This window comes from Aaosphaeria arxii (assembly GCF_010015735.1).
Source record: "Aaosphaeria arxii CBS 175.79 unplaced genomic scaffold BU24scaffold_3, whole genome shotgun sequence".
NCBI classification, from domain to species: Eukaryota; Fungi; Ascomycota; class Dothideomycetes; order Pleosporales; genus Aaosphaeria; species Aaosphaeria arxii.
This window is the reverse complement of record NW_022983476.1, coordinates 2,580,392-2,597,196: the sequence shown is the minus strand read 5'-3', so window position 1 is coordinate 2,597,196 and position 16,805 is coordinate 2,580,392. Positions and strand designations below refer to the sequence as shown.

The 16,805-nt window shown below is 51.2% G+C and overlaps 5 protein-coding genes across 5 annotated transcripts; 2 read left to right on the top strand and 3 right to left on the bottom strand.

Annotated features, from left to right (window-relative positions):
* Positions 1–1,054: 1,054 nt before the first annotated feature.
* Positions 1,055–2,048, bottom strand: BU24DRAFT_158176 (uncharacterized protein). Its single transcript, XM_033521347.1, has one exon. The coding sequence runs from the start codon at positions 1,843–1,845 to the stop codon at positions 1,372–1,374; it is 474 nt and encodes a 157-aa protein (XP_033386099.1). The 5' UTR covers positions 1,846–2,048; the 3' UTR covers positions 1,055–1,371.
* Positions 2,049–2,174: 126 nt separating this feature from the next.
* On the bottom strand, positions 2,175–3,038 carry BU24DRAFT_420802 (uncharacterized protein). The gene has a single exon (XM_033527567.1). The coding sequence runs from the start codon at positions 2,664–2,666 to the stop codon at positions 2,253–2,255; it is 414 nt and encodes a 137-aa protein (XP_033386098.1). The 5' UTR covers positions 2,667–3,038; the 3' UTR covers positions 2,175–2,252.
* A 7,373-nt stretch (positions 3,039–10,411) lies between these two features.
* On the top strand, positions 10,412–11,522 carry BU24DRAFT_157845 (uncharacterized protein). Its single transcript, XM_033521343.1, has 3 exons — positions 10,412–10,583; positions 10,726–11,131; positions 11,188–11,522. Exons 1-3 carry the CDS (start codon positions 10,537–10,539, stop codon positions 11,218–11,220), a joined length of 486 nt encoding a protein of 161 aa, XP_033386097.1. The 5' UTR covers positions 10,412–10,536; the 3' UTR covers positions 11,221–11,522.
* Positions 11,523–11,644: 122 nt separating this feature from the next.
* Positions 11,645–13,539, bottom strand: BU24DRAFT_389259 (acyl-CoA dehydrogenase NM domain-like protein). Its single transcript, XM_033525036.1, has 4 exons — positions 13,251–13,539; positions 12,749–13,179; positions 12,265–12,691; positions 11,645–12,190 (listed from the first exon to the last, which is right to left on the bottom strand). The coding sequence occupies exons 1-4, from the start codon at positions 13,346–13,348 to the stop codon at positions 11,824–11,826; spliced, it is 1,323 nt and encodes a 440-aa protein (XP_033386096.1). The 5' UTR covers positions 13,349–13,539; the 3' UTR covers positions 11,645–11,823.
* A 743-nt stretch (positions 13,540–14,282) lies between these two features.
* On the top strand, positions 14,283–15,332 carry BU24DRAFT_407741 (uncharacterized protein; the record flags this gene model as incomplete). The annotated part of the gene is made up of 2 exons (XM_033525818.1): positions 14,283–14,814; positions 14,896–15,332. 2 exons carry the CDS (start codon positions 14,283–14,285, stop codon positions 15,330–15,332), a joined length of 969 nt encoding a protein of 322 aa, XP_033386095.1.
* Positions 15,333–16,805: the final 1,473 nt, after the last annotated feature.

The following is a 16,805-nucleotide window of genomic DNA, read 5'->3' as shown; positions in this document are numbered from 1 at the left end:
AGGAAACGGACCTCATACAATGGTAGAGGAGGGACAGGTGGAAAATGAAGAGGAAAAGGTCGACCACCAGCCTGCTTTCTCGCGGATGATATTTATACACCCAGACATATAGACGATGTAATCAATAATCCTCATGCATATATGAAATGCACACGTCAAGATATAGACGAAAAGAACGCATAAAACAAGGAATCATGGAGTCCGTGTTTGAAGAGAACGGACCAGCGAATGATAGCTTTTCTTTCTCGCTATTTGTTGGCGTTTGGTGGTGGGGGAGTATTGCATGTGTCGTATTGAATGCAGGTTTATGTAGAGATATGTTGGGTAGGGAGAGGGTACTACGTGTATGTGTGTATGCAGTGATATCATCAAAACGGTGAGTTCACATCATGGAAGACAGACAGCCAGACACAGGAATCGTACAAGCCTGCGTGATTGGGGGCGAGGCTGGGTCTGGCGAGTGCTGTCTCGTTCATTGGGGTTCAACATGCGTGGGGATTCACTGGTCTGGGAAGGGGAAGACAGGTTACGATCAAGTGTTTTGCTGGAGTCAGTTGAGGTCATGTGTGTGGAATGGGATGGGAAACGTTTCGTTTCGGGGATGGGTGGGCGTGGGTGGTGAGTATGTCACACCACGCAATGATCCAACGCAGCGCGGTGGGTTGAAGTGCACACAGTGGGGACGGAATTCCATGAATCGCATCAGGTTTTCTGTGCCTGCGACGAGTTGGAGGTAAAACTGCAGTTCAAAGATCATACATAGTCTCTATCGAGTGGAATCTGTGAGTGTTTGAATATCGCAGGGACTATGATGTCTTGCTGATGGTGGGCGTTTTGCGGCTCTCGTGGCTGCACGAAACTGGTGGTTCCTGCAAGCGAGTGAGCGCGAGCGGGCGGCGGCTGCTCCCGAAATGGATCAATGATCTACAGCGACATCACACCACTCCACGACCACAATCACCATGTAGAGGCATCCGTGTCAGTTGACGGAGATACAATATTGAGGTGATCCTGTGGCCATGACGTTGCAATTGGGTTAGATCTGTATGTCTATTGATCTTGGAAATGTGTATACATATGCGGTGGGCAAGCCACAGATTGTATCTAGATGCTATACATCAAAAGCCATTAAGCAAGCAAACCTCAAACAATTTACCATTACTATCCACACGAATTCAAGCCACTCGAACACCGGCAGAACTTGAATATCATATCGATTTACCAACATAAAAATCCCAAACAATCGACCCAAAAGCTCCCAAAACCTGGGGCCTTACAACCATAACCACCATCCAACAGCCACACGACACACGAAACATCCGACATCACGACCATAACCCACCAACCATCACCACCAAAAACACAATGTCACTATACCCCAACATCCTCTCCGCAAACACTGCCTCCCCGCTCCTGCAAAACCCCTTCTCCCACAACAATCTCCGCCTCAACATCCCGCACGTCCATATCCCAAAACCGCCTGTCCTCCTGCTTGCAGTGCAGACCCTCCTTCTGTCCCTCCTCGCACCAAATACAACACAATTCTCTTCCCCGACCTACGCCTACATGGAGGACGAGGATATGGCAGAGAGGCGGGAGGATGTGATGGATGAGAGGAGGAGAGCCAGTTGGGTGCAGGAGTATGTAAGCTGTAAGGAGGGTACCGTGCTGTGTCGGGAGGCGGAGATCGAGAGGTGGGAGAAGCAATGATTGATTGAGTAGGAGGAAGAGAGATATAATGTTGGAGGAGAGAGAGTGAGAGAGAGGAGACAGGAAGGAGTGGATTTGATACCCCCAGTTGTTTCTGCCATCCATGGAGATGGGCATTTGTATGTAGTGTAGCATACATACACACACATACAATATATTGTTGCTGTTTATCCTTAAATTGAATCTCAAAGCAAAGAATTATTTACACATCCCGAAGTCCTACTCGCGAAATGCTCAGATAAAAGCAACGACAGATCGTCTTCACACTTCTTATCAAATCTACACACTGCGTTTGAGCTCTCCTGGCAAGACCTTTTGTTAAATGTCATTTAAGTCATATACGATACATACATGATCTCCTACCTTCTCATCTCAAAATATGAACAATTGGGTATCTACAACTGGTACCGCGATGTACTCGTACGGTCTCGCCTCAGGCTGAATGCTTTCTTCGTGCACACGACGCTTCACAGATGACCACTGCTCAATTAGAGCACTAGCATAGCAACGATGCACTTCAGCAACACACAACATCCATCCCCCTACAACTTCGCCTTCTCGCCCTCCTTCCCCACCTCAAACCCCTCCAGAACATCACTATACGCATCCCTCTTCAGCACCCCATAAACGCCCCCCTCAGACTTCGCCACCAACCCCCTCTCCTCAATCAACCCCACACACTCCTCCATCCCACCCAACACATCCACGATCCCCAAATCGAGCGCCTCTTTCCCACCGAGACGCTTCCCCTCCAGCGCGGCGGTGCGGTACGCGTGCGGATGCGCCATCTTGCGCCGGATCATGGTGGCAATGGGCGGCGGGATGCGGAGGCCTATGTCGACCTCGGGGAGGCAGAAGAAGCCGCGAGAGGGGTTTTGCACGCGGTAGTCGGCGGCCATGGCGATGAAGACACCGGCGCCGAAGGCGTGGCCGTTTAGGAGGGCGATAGTGGGCATGGGATAGCTGGGGGAAATGGTCAGTCGTCAAACAACCAAAAAGAAAGAAAATAGGAAAACACAAGATGAAGATTCTGAGCATAAAAGTAAAGAGGAAATTTGTTAATCTTACACCATCAACCTCCGCAACAACGGCAGCACCGCCCTCTCCACGATATCCGGGTTCTCCCCCACGTGCTCTAGATCGAACCCATTGCTGAAAAATTTCTGGTTTGCGGTACTCGTGAACACAACCACTCCTGTCTTCTCCTCCCGCTCCAGCCTGTCGAGCGCCTCCGAGAACGCTTCCAGGAAGGGGGTCGTGACGCGGTTCTGCTTGCCGTGGGAGAAGTCGAGGACGAAGACGCTGGGGGAGGGGGAGGTGCAGGTTATGGTGCCGGTGGGGGAGATGGGGATGGTGAACATCGTTTTTGATATTGTGCAATTGAAAGGTGATGTGCTTTATTAGTTTAATGTAATTGGGTTGGGTTTGAGGTTTAGGCTAGTAAATGACATCGTCATTGGAGATATGTTTGAATGAAAATAATGATAGTAATCATGGTACCTGAGATGCCGAGGCAAGTCAGTATGCGTCTGGGATAAGCTATCACATGGGCTGCACCGAGCTTCCTCCTCACTTTTTTCCGACCGAGAATGAATAGCTAGAGGATAGGTATCGATAAGGAAAGATTTGTTGGACGGTACGATATATACTTCAATTATGAGATAATAAAGAAAGGAAACTAGAAAGATATGCATAACTGCTGAGGAAGAGAGGATATGAAGACAAGGGTAGAGATAGCGCACCGCCTGGTTGTTATACATCTCATACATACAGACAGTAGTGAACAAATTTTAGTACATCGTGAAATATATATATAGGGAGATATTTCCATACATAAAATGCTACAGCAATTTTACCTATGCGCATGTTGGTCCAGAGAAGGTGGTAGAACACAACTTCTACCCAGATACACATTGAGTGCAGTACCTATCCACCTACCACATTCACGAGATGCATCACAATCCCACATCAACAACGACATCACACATTTCAATCCTGATACGAAGAGATATAGCCAAGCAAGAAACTTTTCTATTGCTTTCAAAAAAGTACATTTCGTTACGCATCGTAAAATTGCAGTACGTCGTTAATAAGTGTTGTTGTTTTCATACCTCAGAAATGTTTTCTTCCCGAAGTAATGTATGTTTTGTATGCAGAGAAAACCAACATTTCCAACCAAGATATCGTACCGAAAAACCTCCTTGTCCTTCCTGTTCCTTCTTCCTTCCTTGCAATCCACCGTGTTCCGCCATACACCGGATGCCTTTAAAGCTGATTGTACAGCTTCGTTGCTCCGGGGTGTATTTCCGGTTTCCATATCCTACCCTACTATGTGTATCGAAAACAGAAAAATGAAGAATGATACATGCGTAGAAGAAAGTTTAAATAAGCGCAACTTGCTGTAAACGATACGCTGAAACGTTCGTCGAACGATGCTGATGCTGATGCTAAAACGCTGTATGCTCGCTTTGCTTTTACTGAACCCGAGGGCAGGACAGACAGACAGACAACACACGCTACGCTACGCGAGAGGAGGAAAAGAAGATGATTTGTATGTGCGTGTGTACGCACGATACTGGTGGGTGATGCGTCCAAAAGGAAAAAGAAAGTGGAACACAAGACCAAGAAATCTAACCAGGGGGGGAGGGGGAGAAATGATCTTCTCTCCCCTCTCACCCACTGTCCGAGAGTAAAAAAACGCCAAAATGCCAGGAATGAAGAGTTAATGGGTTGCCGGAACACGGCTAATGTGTACAAAGATGATGTTGTTTTCATGTTGTGGGTGGCGAAAGTAATATAAAGTCCAGGAGCCGGGATGGATGGGTTTTGAAGAAATGGTACAATGAAATTCGTTCACTCTTCTGACGAGGAAAGAGAAGAGGGGGTCGAATTAGTGGTGGAACAGTCTCCTCAAGCCGGAACTAATCCTGCTTCCCCTCGGTCTGAGTTTAGGTCTCTCGGCTTCGTCACCAGTAGTGGGAGAAGTAGGTTCGGGAGACTCGCTGGCACGCATGACGACGTCCGATGCACGGGTCGCGGGACGCTTGTGCATGAGCTTCTTCCAGCTGCCTGCGGTGCCGGGGCGGGAACCGGGACGAGGGGATGAAGAGAAGAAGCGGGTGGGAGATGAGGGTGGGTAGTCAGAGTTTGCGGAGTCGACACGTTGGTGAGTGTTGTTGTTATGATGTGGGGACCCTGGTGTTGGTGATCGAGGGGAGGAGCTACCACCAGGCATAGCGGTGGAAGGACGGGTTGGAGAGTCGTGGGGGAAGACGGAGAAGGAATGGTGAGGAGCGACCGAGTGGCGTTTGGTAAGAGTGCGACGCTTGTGTGAAATACCCTGTCGTTTCTCCATGGCGTGGAGCTGCGCTTCGCTGGCCTTAAGTGCCTTCTTGAGGTCATCCTTCTTCTTGTCGAGGCCTCTGAGTTGGATTGCCGTTTCGTTACGGAGCATGCGTACGCGTTCGACTTCGCGTGCCCAGGCGTCGAGGTCCTCGTCTCGCGAGCCAACCGTGGAGTTGCTCTGGCGACGGTTTCTCTCGAGCGTTGGTGCCGGGCTGAGGGTGCGAGCGCCCTCTGCCTGGCTCGTAACGCTTTTCGCGCCCGATGCACTGCCTTCAGCCTCGTGAATTGACGACGCTTCTTGATCCCACTCGGAGAGGACTTCGAGATGTCGGAGCTTAACCTTAAGAGCCTTGACGACCTCCTGTAAGGTGTTCTTGTCTTCTCTGAGGTGCTTGAGGTCTTGCTCGATCTCGCGGAGTTGAGCGACGAACTCGCCCTGGCTCTCACGGAGATCGTCAATGATGGTGTCGCGCTGCTTGACCTCAGCTTGAAGACGGCTCTCAGTCGACTTGAGCATCTCGATATCCTGCTCGCGGAGATTGATCTCACGGCGGAGCTGCCAGTTCTCATCGCGAAGTAGCTCCAGTTCCTTGACCTTGGTGTTGAAGCGGCGCTTGTACTTTAACTTCGACACTTGCGTCTGGGCAAGCTTCTGGTCCGACGTGGATATGAACTCGCTAACACGGGATTCACTCTCCTCGATGGCTGCCTCGGCTATCTGCATGTCCTCTTCAACCTTCTCGAGGAAGGCTTCGAGGTGCTCGTTGGTCTTCTTCACATCATGGAGCTCCTTCTCGGCATCGGCAAGGCGACTGAATAGTTCACGCTCGGAGGCTTCGAATTTGGCTGTCCTGCGTTGGAGGGTTTCGATCTCCTGATCAGCGGTGGAAAGCTTGGATTTCAGTCCACTGCTCTCGGCTTCAGCTTGCTGTAGTTTCGATTTGGCGGCCTCCAGTTTCTCCTCAAGGTCAGCCTTCGACTTGAGCGCTTCCTCGAGACGTTTCTCGGATTGGGAACGTGACGACTTAGTGCTCCTCAGCTCACTTTGCAGATTGGCGATGGAATCGTCAGACTCCTTGATCTGATCCTGAAGCTTTGCGATGGAGGCCTCCTTCGAAGCCAACTCTTCTTCCTTAGCATGGATTGTCTCCTGCAACTCGGCGGACACGGCACCTTTGGACCTGACCATACTGCCCAAATCCTCCAAGGCCTGGAATTTCGACTGGCGAAGTTTATCCATCTCCTCCTCGAGCCAGGACCTGGAATCTTCAGACTTCTTGAGCTCGGCTTCGAGTTTGGTGATGGAAGCTCCCAACGAAGCAACCTGGGTCTGGCTGGACTGAATCTCAGCCTCAAGCTTGGAAGAGACTTCTGCTTTGGACTGCTTGGAGGCTTCGAGCTGCTGCTCAAGCTCAACTCTACGCTTCTCAGCGATCTTGAGCTGTTGCGACAGCTCGCTGCTCGATTTCTTGTACTCATCGAGGTCCAATTGCATATCGGACAGGGATGTCTCCAGCGTAGAGATCTTCTCAGCGAGGTCGACTCTCGCCTGCTGCGACTCTAGAATCTCCTGGCGAAGTTCGGCATTCGACTCTTGAGACTGCTTCAGCTCCTCCTGCAATTCTGTGATGGATGTCTCCACCGCAGCAAGCTTGTTGCTGAGCTCGATGACGGACGATTCAGCGTCGCGAATCTTCCCCTCAAGCTCCGAGTTGGAGTCGTTAGAAGCGGCGAGATCGCTATGCAGTTGCGCGAGGGTTGTTTCGCGCTCAGAAAGCTCGTTCTTCAACTCGGCCTTGGCACGCTGCTCATCGTTGATGAGCTCCTGAAGACCGACATCCGATTCTTCGGAGGCTTTCAATTCCTTTTGAAGGGCGGCAATTGAAGAATGCAAGAGGACGATCTCGTTCTGGAAGCCGTTCTTGGCTTGCTGTGTTTGGCGGAGCTCCTCTTTCAAATCTGCCCTAGACGCCTCGGAGTCCTGCAACTTAGTTTGCAATTCTGCCATCGACGACCCGACAGCGGCGAGCTTCTCCTTGTAGCTTTGGACTTCAGTTTCAAGTTGGGAATATGATTCCTTGGTGCTGAAGAGCTCTTCCTCGAGCTGCTGTTTCGCTTCTTCCGACTTCTTCAGCTCGATGGCCATCTGATCGGCGGAAGCCTGCATCGAAGCGACGATCTCTTGCTGCGAGGCTACCTTCTCGTTTAGCTGTGCATTGAGCTTTTCGACATCGGCAAGCTTCTCCTCGAGGGACACCTTGGACTCTTTCAAACCCTTCAGCTCCTCTTGCATGGCCGGATGGTGCTTCTCAAAGGTGGCAATGCGTGCCTTGGCGGCCTCCATGTCCTTCTGAAGTGTGCTCTCCGAGTTGCGTAGGCTGCTGAGCTCGCTCTCAAGTTCGACGCGTAGCTCCTCTCCTTCGCTAAGCTTGACTTGCGTGTTCTGGAGTTCCTTCTCGAGCCCCGCCTTGGTCGTCCGGGTGGTTCCAAGATCCTTCTGGAGTAGGGTATTGTCCTCGGCCATGGATCGCAACTTGGCCTCGAGATCGTCGAGGGATGCTTTGGCAGCAGTGAGGCCGCTCTCTGCACCCTCCTTCAACGACTGTGACGACTTCAAGCCATCTTGGAGGAAGGAAACCTCGTCGCCAAGGACCTTGATCTTCTCTTCGTACCCCTTGACTTGCTCCTCGAAGAACGAGACGGATTGCTCAAGGACTCCAATATTGGCCTGGCTCTTCTGTGTCTGGGATTCCAGTTCCGCGTGTCGGCGTTCATGATCTGAGATTTCCCGCTGGAGGTCAGACTCTCGCTTCTCCTGGTCGTCGATCCGGCTCTGCAAGGTGTGAGTCTGCTCTTCAAGGCCGGCGGCGTAAGTCTCGAGTTTCTGGACGCGGCTCTGCAGGGTTGAGATCTCATCCTCGAGTTGGAGCTTAGATTTCTCCAAAGCCTCCAACTTGTCGAGACGCTGCCTGCTGAGAGTTTCCAGTTGCTCGATCTCCTGGTTCTTGAGTTCGAGTTCGGCACGGAGCTCTGACTCAGACCGTTTCGAGGTGGTGAGTTGGGACTGAACGATCCGGAGCGACTCGTCGACGGCCTTGCGCGATTTCTCGAGGGCGGAGATGCGATACTGGTGGTCGCGAATCTCCGAGTCGAGAGCCTGCTGGTTGGCCTGGAGGCATCTTTCGCTCTCTCTGCTCCGAAGACATTCCGATTGTAGCTCCTCGATCCTGTTGCGGCACGCGCGTAAGGCGTTCTCAGACTCTCGCTTAGCCTGGATCAAGCGGTGGTCTGATGTCCTGATCTGAGCGAAGCCGTCGGGGGTAGGTGCGAGATCTGCACCGAGGTCGACCCATTCGCTGGATGAACCACGGGAGCGGGTGGGTGTCTTGGGCGACGATGGGCCTTGGAAGCTGAAGTCGTCTAGGCGGGTTGGGGGTGAGGGTGGTGGTGACAGCGGGCCGAGCTGTGGTCGTAGTTTAGATTTTCGGGGAGGAGTAGGGGCGGAATCTATCAACGCGTTAGTCCAAAGCCTTTGAAATACCCATTCGAACATGCATGCATACATTCTAGTGTGAGCATAGATGCCTTTTCAAGCATCTGGAGGATTTCCATATTCCTCTGTTCCTCCTGTTTAAGACTCTTCTGCAGTTGTTCGATACGTTTCTCAGCATTTCGAGTTGCAATGTAGTCATTCTTCCGGCTCGTGGCAAGGCTCCGGGCCGTATCTGCAATCTGCTTCTCCTTGACAGAAATATTAACCGCAAGGCGAAGGGCCAGACGGCGCAGGGCAGCGACCGACTGTCGTGCTTCCGCGCCCGCGACCTGCGAGGCCCTGAGCTCGGAGCGCAGCGCGGTCCGCTGATTCTTCATGAAGGATAGATGGGCCCAGTTCGAGATGGGTTGGAGGGGTTCCTCCTCCTTCTTCTTCGCGACGAGGTCCATGGACTGTGATTCTTCGAGTTCCGTGGCGGGGGTTTGAGCACGTGCTGTGCTGATGGTGGATTCCATCATGAAGCTGCCGGTCATGGACCGCTCCATCTTGGGCGTGGCCGGCAGTCGACGTTCGTTTCTCATGGTGGCAGGTAGTATGCTGTCCATTTTGGACATTTTTGGTCGTTGTGGTGGTGGGGGAGGTGGTGGAGGTTCGTCTTGTTGTGAAATGTTATCTGTGGTGCTATCGAGAGCCATGGTAGGCTGTGTTATCTTTCCATTGACAGGCCGAATTTGGCATGGGTTTTGAAAAGAATCGAGAGTGCAAGTAGACGGTGTCAACATGCCACGCAGTAAGGTGGTGTAGGGAGTTGATGGTGCTCGTAAGGCTGTTTAGTTGGTGGTGGTGGTGGTGATGATGGTAGTGGAGAGACGTGTACGGCGTTGAGGGGACGGTTCAACGCACGCGAGGGGAAAATTCGAAACAACAAAGTGGTCAACGGAAACAGGGCAGCGAATGTCCGCTGCAGTAAGTACAGAGTACTTGATAAGAGAAATCCCTCTCCAAGGATTGGTGCTTTGAAAGGAAAACCTGTATTTGGACGAGATTCCGCTCTCAGTTACTAATGCGTGGTTCGGATAGGAACTCTTGATGCCATTCGATAATGGAGCGCTTTTGTCGTCGTGGGAATTGTGTACGAACAATGTAGATATCGCGTTAACGTGGTAATGGCGATGCGACGAGGAAGCTGAAAATGATGATTATGGTGATGATGATGATGATGATGATGAATATGGGGGGTCGGGTGGGCGGACGTGCGAGGAGGGTGATCGAGGTTTTTCTTGTCTGGTCTGGTCTGGGTACTGGTATGGCGGGCTGAACAGATCGGATCAGATCAACCTGGGTGGCTGGTCATTGGGCCGAGCACAGTAATAGCGATAGGTATGGGCAAATGGGCAATTGGCTAGGTGTGAAAAGTGTGTATGTATGGAGTTACCGGGACCGGTAATCAATCATGACATGGCTGGCATGGCTGGCACGGCTGGCCCCCCAGACATTGGCGCTGCACTTGAGAGTTGGCTATCGGAGAGGGAAGGGGATATTGGGATTGGGGGGGAGGGGGGAGACACGACTTGTTTAACCTGTGAATAATGATGAAGAGATAACTACGGAACTACAGTCTACGAGGAGGTATTAGGCCACTGGATAGGCCCAAGTCAGGCCAGTCAGGCCAGTCATGCCAATCATACCATTTCCAAGGCCAGTTTATGGGCCAGCCTTCGACGAGTTCGTACTTGATCTTATTTCTTGATAGTGTTCAAACGGATGTTGCTGCTTCTGCTTATTTGCCTGTCTTGCAGTTGGTGATGGACCAACGTGTACTGTCTGCTGTGCGCTCTGTGCTCCACATCTTCTGCGGTCTTTTTTGCGTGCTTTTGCGTTAACGGGCTGTTTAGTTTCAACTCTAACCTACTCGACTTCCATGCCCACAAGTGGGCCATGCATGACAGTCTCAGCCATTCCAACCAGTTGAAAGGCAAACTCTGCTCATGGTCGCCCGACCATGCGTGATATCTGTGGGGTCTTCTTCCTCTTCGCACACAGACAGTCTCCACTCTTCCTGTTTTTCCTTCCCTCGGGAGATCAAGGAAGAGAGAAGAAGCGAGGGGAAGAAGTTTCTGCGCCCGCCGCCCGCATTTCCCATTGCTCCCCTCAGGACTGTGCTGTGTACGAGTAAGCACGAGCATGGCAGAGCAAGGCAAACTGGTGGAGGGACATCTCGCCATCCTCACATGCGAACGGGCGGGCGCGAGCGAAGGGGAAGGGAAGGGAATAGGGGGCGATGGCCATATCAAATTTCGACATCCGACGATAGATCCATCATCGGGAGTAAACAATAACAATGATGATACCGTAGTGATGATCTTGACATTTTGTTTTCCTAATGTTTTGATGGTACGCCATCGTCATGATCGAGGGGGAGGAGGATTTTCCAGCTGCCCTGGTTTGCTGGATGGCCTCTCTACACAGTACTCGCGGAGCGGACCTCGCTCTGCCGCCGTTAGCACTAGTCTCCTTCTAGCCAACCACAGAAATCACTCCTATCTGGTTACTGGTCCTCTTTTGTGCCTACCAGGTAGAGAGGTATTCCACCTCTTCCTAGACTACAGATCACTACGAGTACTAATACCTCCTACGAGGTACCAAAGTATTTGGTATCTACTAACTACTAACTACTCATGAATCGTGGTAACTGGAGTGGCTGGGGTTTCGATCTGTGCTCAAGTCTTTTTCCACCCTGAATCTGGATGACGCTGAGACCCTGATCTGACATCCTCCCACGGCCACGTCCTCCCGAGTCCCTCCACCCGGTACCGACCCAACCCATCAATTGACGACTACACCACGATTACGAGTACGTACCCGCTGAACGTATGCCCAGTCAATCAATTGGGAAACTGGGATGCGCTCATGAGAGCTTCATTTCCTGCCCTTGTCCTGTCTTCCGGAAAACACTCTTGAGAATCCTTCCAAGTCATAAACTCGCGTGATCTCCGTTTTACTACGCGGTAGGATCCGCCCGATTTAGGGAAAACTCGGAATCGTGAAAGGGATTGTTTATTTTATTAGTTTATTATTTTTAGTTTTCTATCGTTTCCATTCATGATTTCGTCTCCAGATTTTGGTACTCGTAGAGTTACCGATACATGTCCCGAGCGACATGCGAACATGATCTACCACGCAAGCAATAACCAGCGACACTGACTCGCGATAACAACTGATCCAACCTCCTCACGCCACATCAAATTTGTCTGCCCTCCAGCCTGCCTGCCTGCTTACTTTGTGTACGTCTTCTGCAGCTGCTTCGCAATGGTCGTCAACTGGATGTTGCTCGTGCCCTCGTAGATGGCGCCGATCTTGCTGTCGCGGAAGTACTTCTCAGCGAGACCCTCCCTGACGAATCCCATGCCTCCCATCCACTCCACCGCCTGCGACGAGACCGTGCCGGCGACCTGCGATGCCTTCAGCTTGGCCATGGCGGCGTCGAGCACGAAATCCTCGCCGGCCTCCTTCTTGCGGGCCGCGTTGTAGACCAGGGCGCGTGCGGCTTGGATCTCTACCCACGCCTGCGCGAGCTGGTGCTGCATGCCCTGGAATTCTCCGATGAGCTGTCCGAACTGCTTGCGGTCGTTCCATGCGTATCTAGTGTTCCCGTGTCAGTGATTATATCCATGCGTGTCAGAGATGACGGGGGAATCGGATTCAGGGCTTCTTACCCTGCAGCGTTCTCCCAGGCACCGAGTGCCAGACCAGTCATCTGCGCAGCAATGCCAATGCGGCCCTCGTTCAAAAGCCCAATGGCATACTTGTAGCCCTCAAACTCCTTGCCCAGCAAGTTGTCTGCGGGGATCTCGACGTCGTCAAAGTTGAGGACGCACGTGCTGCTAGCCTTGATACCAAGCTTCTTCTCCTTCTTCGCGATCGAGAATCCGGGCGTGTCCTTGGGGACCACGAATGCGGTGATGCCCTTGTACTTCTTGCTAGGGTCGAGGTTGGCGAAGACGATGAAGCACTCGGCCTCCATGCTGTTTGTTATCCACATCTTAGAGCCGTTGATCTTGTATCCGTTCTCGGTCTTGGTGGCCTTGGTCGCCATGGCGAAGGCATCGGATCCGGATACCGGTTCAGACAGACAGAACGAACCTAACACCACCGTCAATCTACTGCTCATGTTGATAATAGTGACATCTTGCTACATACCGACCGTGTTGGTAGCGAGCTTGGGCAACCATTCCTTCTTCAGCTTCTCGGATCCATACTTCAGGAACGCAGTATTGCACAGCGTGTTATGCACATCGCACATGACACTGACGCTGGGGTCCACCCTCGCAAGCTCCTCAATGGCAATAATAGCCGCCGTGAAGTTCATTCCCGATCCGCCGTACTCTTCGGGGATCTCGATACCCATGAGACCCTGCTCGAACAATTGCTCCACTACCGCGGGGTCCATGGTCTCCGCCTCGTCCATCTCTCGTGCCTTGGGGAGAATGACGTCGCTGGCGAACTTGGAGACTGAATCGGCCATGAGGGTCTCCGTCTCAGAGAGGTGCGTGATTGGGGTTGGGGGGATCTCGGAGATGTCGAGGATCTCGCTGTCCCGTCGAGGGACGGTGGCGGAGAGGCATCGGATTCTGGAAGAGGAACCGGATTGTCAGTGTTCGTTCTCCGTTCAAAGTCCTATTATGGAAGAAGAAAAACGTACTGCGGGGCTACGCGTGAGACTGCTGGTCGTAGAGGTCGAGCGGAGGTAGCGGCTGCTGCACGCACAATAGGTCGAATAGCTCTTGAGAAGGACGACATGGCTGGTGGTAGGATTCCGTGACAGACGCGAAGTACTACAGTGTGGGGAAGAATTGGAAAGAGAGCAAAGAAAAGTAAAGATGTGTGCCCCAAGAATTTTATTCAAAAGCTGCTGCAGCCGGAATCAATGCTGGGTGTAGTCCCTCGTAGCGGTAGCATTCATTAGTCCTTGTGTTTAAGCCGAGGTGTAGGAATCGTTAAGCCGCGCCACTGCCGCCAATGGATGACGTCCCCGCCCGTGGGGAAGAAAATGTCACATGTCACCTCTTTCCATGTCATTGTTGGAGAATGGACTTTGCCTAATCCGACGATCTACATCCCAGATGTGCGATTGCATTTGAGCCTCATCAACATCTCTCAAATCAGATGGACCCTTAACTCCGATAAATGTTATTGCGCTGTGAAGATTAGTTGGCAGCAGAGGTTTCATCGACCGCCTTGCTGAATTAAGTAACCTTTTCGATTTTGGTACCTACCTACCTAGGTAGTTACTACAAGTACACCACATGATCAAGCTCAGCAATCGCCCTACTCCGGGCGAGGTCATACATTTAAAATCAGCCGTAATGGACAGAACTACCATTCTGTAACTTCGCGACGAATCGCAGCCTTGAAACCAGTGGCGCATGGGGTGTAAAGAGAGGCGCAGATCCAGTAAAGGCCCCCCTTCTCAGCCCTGCTACAGTAATATTCTGGTCAGGCATGCAACAGCCGTTGCGGGCGCAGGGCACAAAACATCGTGCGAAAGTCATACGGATTGTTTTTAGATCCGATTTGTGTCTCTTATTTAAGTGGTAGCTACGAACGATGTGCGGTGACGAAGTACTTGCATTGAGTCCTCTTTCCATTCAATTGCGAATCAATTGCTTCCTACGTTAATAAAACCTCTAGACTCTTCTTCAATTTGAGCATCCTCTAAGAAGTAACAAAAAGAATGACACGTTTCAGATCACCTATAGCCGTCCTCTCTGTGTGCGCTGCACTATCATATGGTACCTCCGCAGACGACAACCTCATCATCGACAAGTCAAGCTGTAAAGGCCTTCAACCAGCCGCTCTCAACTCTACAACCCGAGCTTTAAGCAACAGCTTCCAGCTCGGTATAGAGACCAGTACCTATATCCACACGGGACTATCTGCCGATGGTGACAAGGGCGCCGTGACGCAGTCCTTCTGGGTCGACACGTCCGACAAGGACCTCTTTTCCACCGACCTCGAGGGTACCGATGGATGTTTTTTGATGTTCTACGACCTGAACGAGGAGTGGTATGAGAAGTTGGAAGAGCAGGAATTCGAATGCCTCACGACTCTCGCGCCGTCCGGGTGTCTAGCAGCGCTTCGGTCCATGTCGAACCCCCCGAAGGAGTGGAAGGGGGAGGGAAGGGCACCATGTTCCGAGTTCTATAAAGACGTCGAGATTCCAAATGCGTGTCCGAGTCTGAAGAATGCCAAATTTGAAATCATCTGTAAGCCTTTCATCTGGAGCCATTCACCTATTTTAAACGAAAGAAATTCAGAAAAGGAATTCGCACTGACATGACGAGTAGCAACAAACAACCACACAAAAGACGCAGACACATCATCCTGCCACACAGACAGTAACACCTCGGGGTCCCGCTCCACTTTCGTCAGCCTCACCCGCCCCGCCGACGACAGCAAGCGGCGTTTCGAAAACTACGACGCCATGGCCAAGGAAGCGTACTTCTTCCTTGAGACTTTCTACCAAGTCCCCAACGTGACAGACGGCGGTGCCGTGAATTACTCGGCCGGGTACACTGTAGCGAGCACGGCATCGTGCTGGATCAATAACAACTTCACACAGGGGTCTCGCGTGCCCGGAACGCCCGTCGAAGAGGACCCGAAGAATCCGGAGGGAACGGCGCGGCCTGGACATGGAAGCGGAGGCCAGAATGGCGCTGGGGTCGTTGGGGCTTCGTCGTTGGCTTGGGCGGTGGTTGTTGCTGGGTATTTGCTTGCGTTGTAGTGGATGGATAATTACCCTTTTTGTAACCTATGTTTTATAGACTGTACACAACTTCGCTTCAAGATTCCATCATTCTCCCCTAAACGTGCTTTTCATACACCCGGAAGATTGATACTTAGCACTACAATTAGTTACAACTATCCTGAAAACTAAAGTACAGACTGAATGAATTCGCTTCGCTTATTGAACTCTTCTTACAACGGCCGATAGACGGACTACTCTCGAAAATAGAATACAGAACCTGAATACACGCTTCTACGATGGAAGCTCGATACTACCGATCTGCGTGAGGTCGTGTTCGATACTTTTCCAGTATAATAGCAGCTGCAGGTATCCGGTGTATACCTCGATATCTGTTCCAGTTTCCAGACCTACCAAAAAGTCTACCAGGAATGATGAAAATCAGTACGACAGAAACGACAGAAACGACAGAAACGACATATCATTCGAATGTAGAACGAAACAGCCAAGTATCGTTTACTCCAGGCATTGCATCAAGCCACGCGTTTTAATCGCTGTACATACTGTCAGTCAATCAGTCAAATAGTCCAAAATTTGAAGGACAAGGCAAATAGATCTTATCGTCGCAAGAATCGACATCTTACCTTCGGAGTGCCGCCAAACCGAAACTATGGGCGCCCTCTTCCGATACGCATACATTACGGGACAGGCAGACAGAATTAAAGCTGACTTGATCATCACCCCAAATACGTAATTAGCCGACATTCTACAGTAGAACTGCACAGTGCTATAGTTGGTGGTCGCCAGTCCGAAAGTTCAACGCCAAGTGTCATCGACAGGTACGACTGTTCAGATAGGCTGCAATCATATATCACATCACCCATGTCAGGGGATGATCACCAACACCGTCGTCCCCCATTCCTTATCGTGGGGGTGGAGAGGCCGTCACCAAGCGACATCTACACAGTAGTTGCCAATGTTTTATAGTACTTTGCCAAGGCTGCGCGGGTCTTTGCAAGTACAATGAGTTCATTGTGTTCCAGATTATTGGTAGCTGTGGGAATCAGAAGGATGGTAGTACAGCATACGCGCAACGAGACAGCGTTTTATTTCTATTTCCGAAACTGTTTCGACGGAATGGGTTCCTCGAGAGATACTGAGCCACCCGGGTAAAGGAGTGATATGCCTTTTTGAGATACATGCGTTGCCTCTTTTGAAAATGACATTAAAATCACGAACCTTCACCTTTTGGAAATTCTTCGTTTCCTTTCTCTCTACTCATTCTCTACTCCGTACTAACTCTGTATATGTACTTTACGGTCATTTGCGAAGCTGTTCACTGCCTTTTCCTCGAGTCTCGTAGGGTCCATACACAGATCCGGATTCTATACGCCAGCACATTTGTGCGAAGGCTTGCGGAACTATCTCAGGACGTAGGGAAGGAGCTTAGAGCCATCGTAACAACGCCCGTGCCGAGGTGTCAAAGATACTAATAATGGCCGACAATGACAA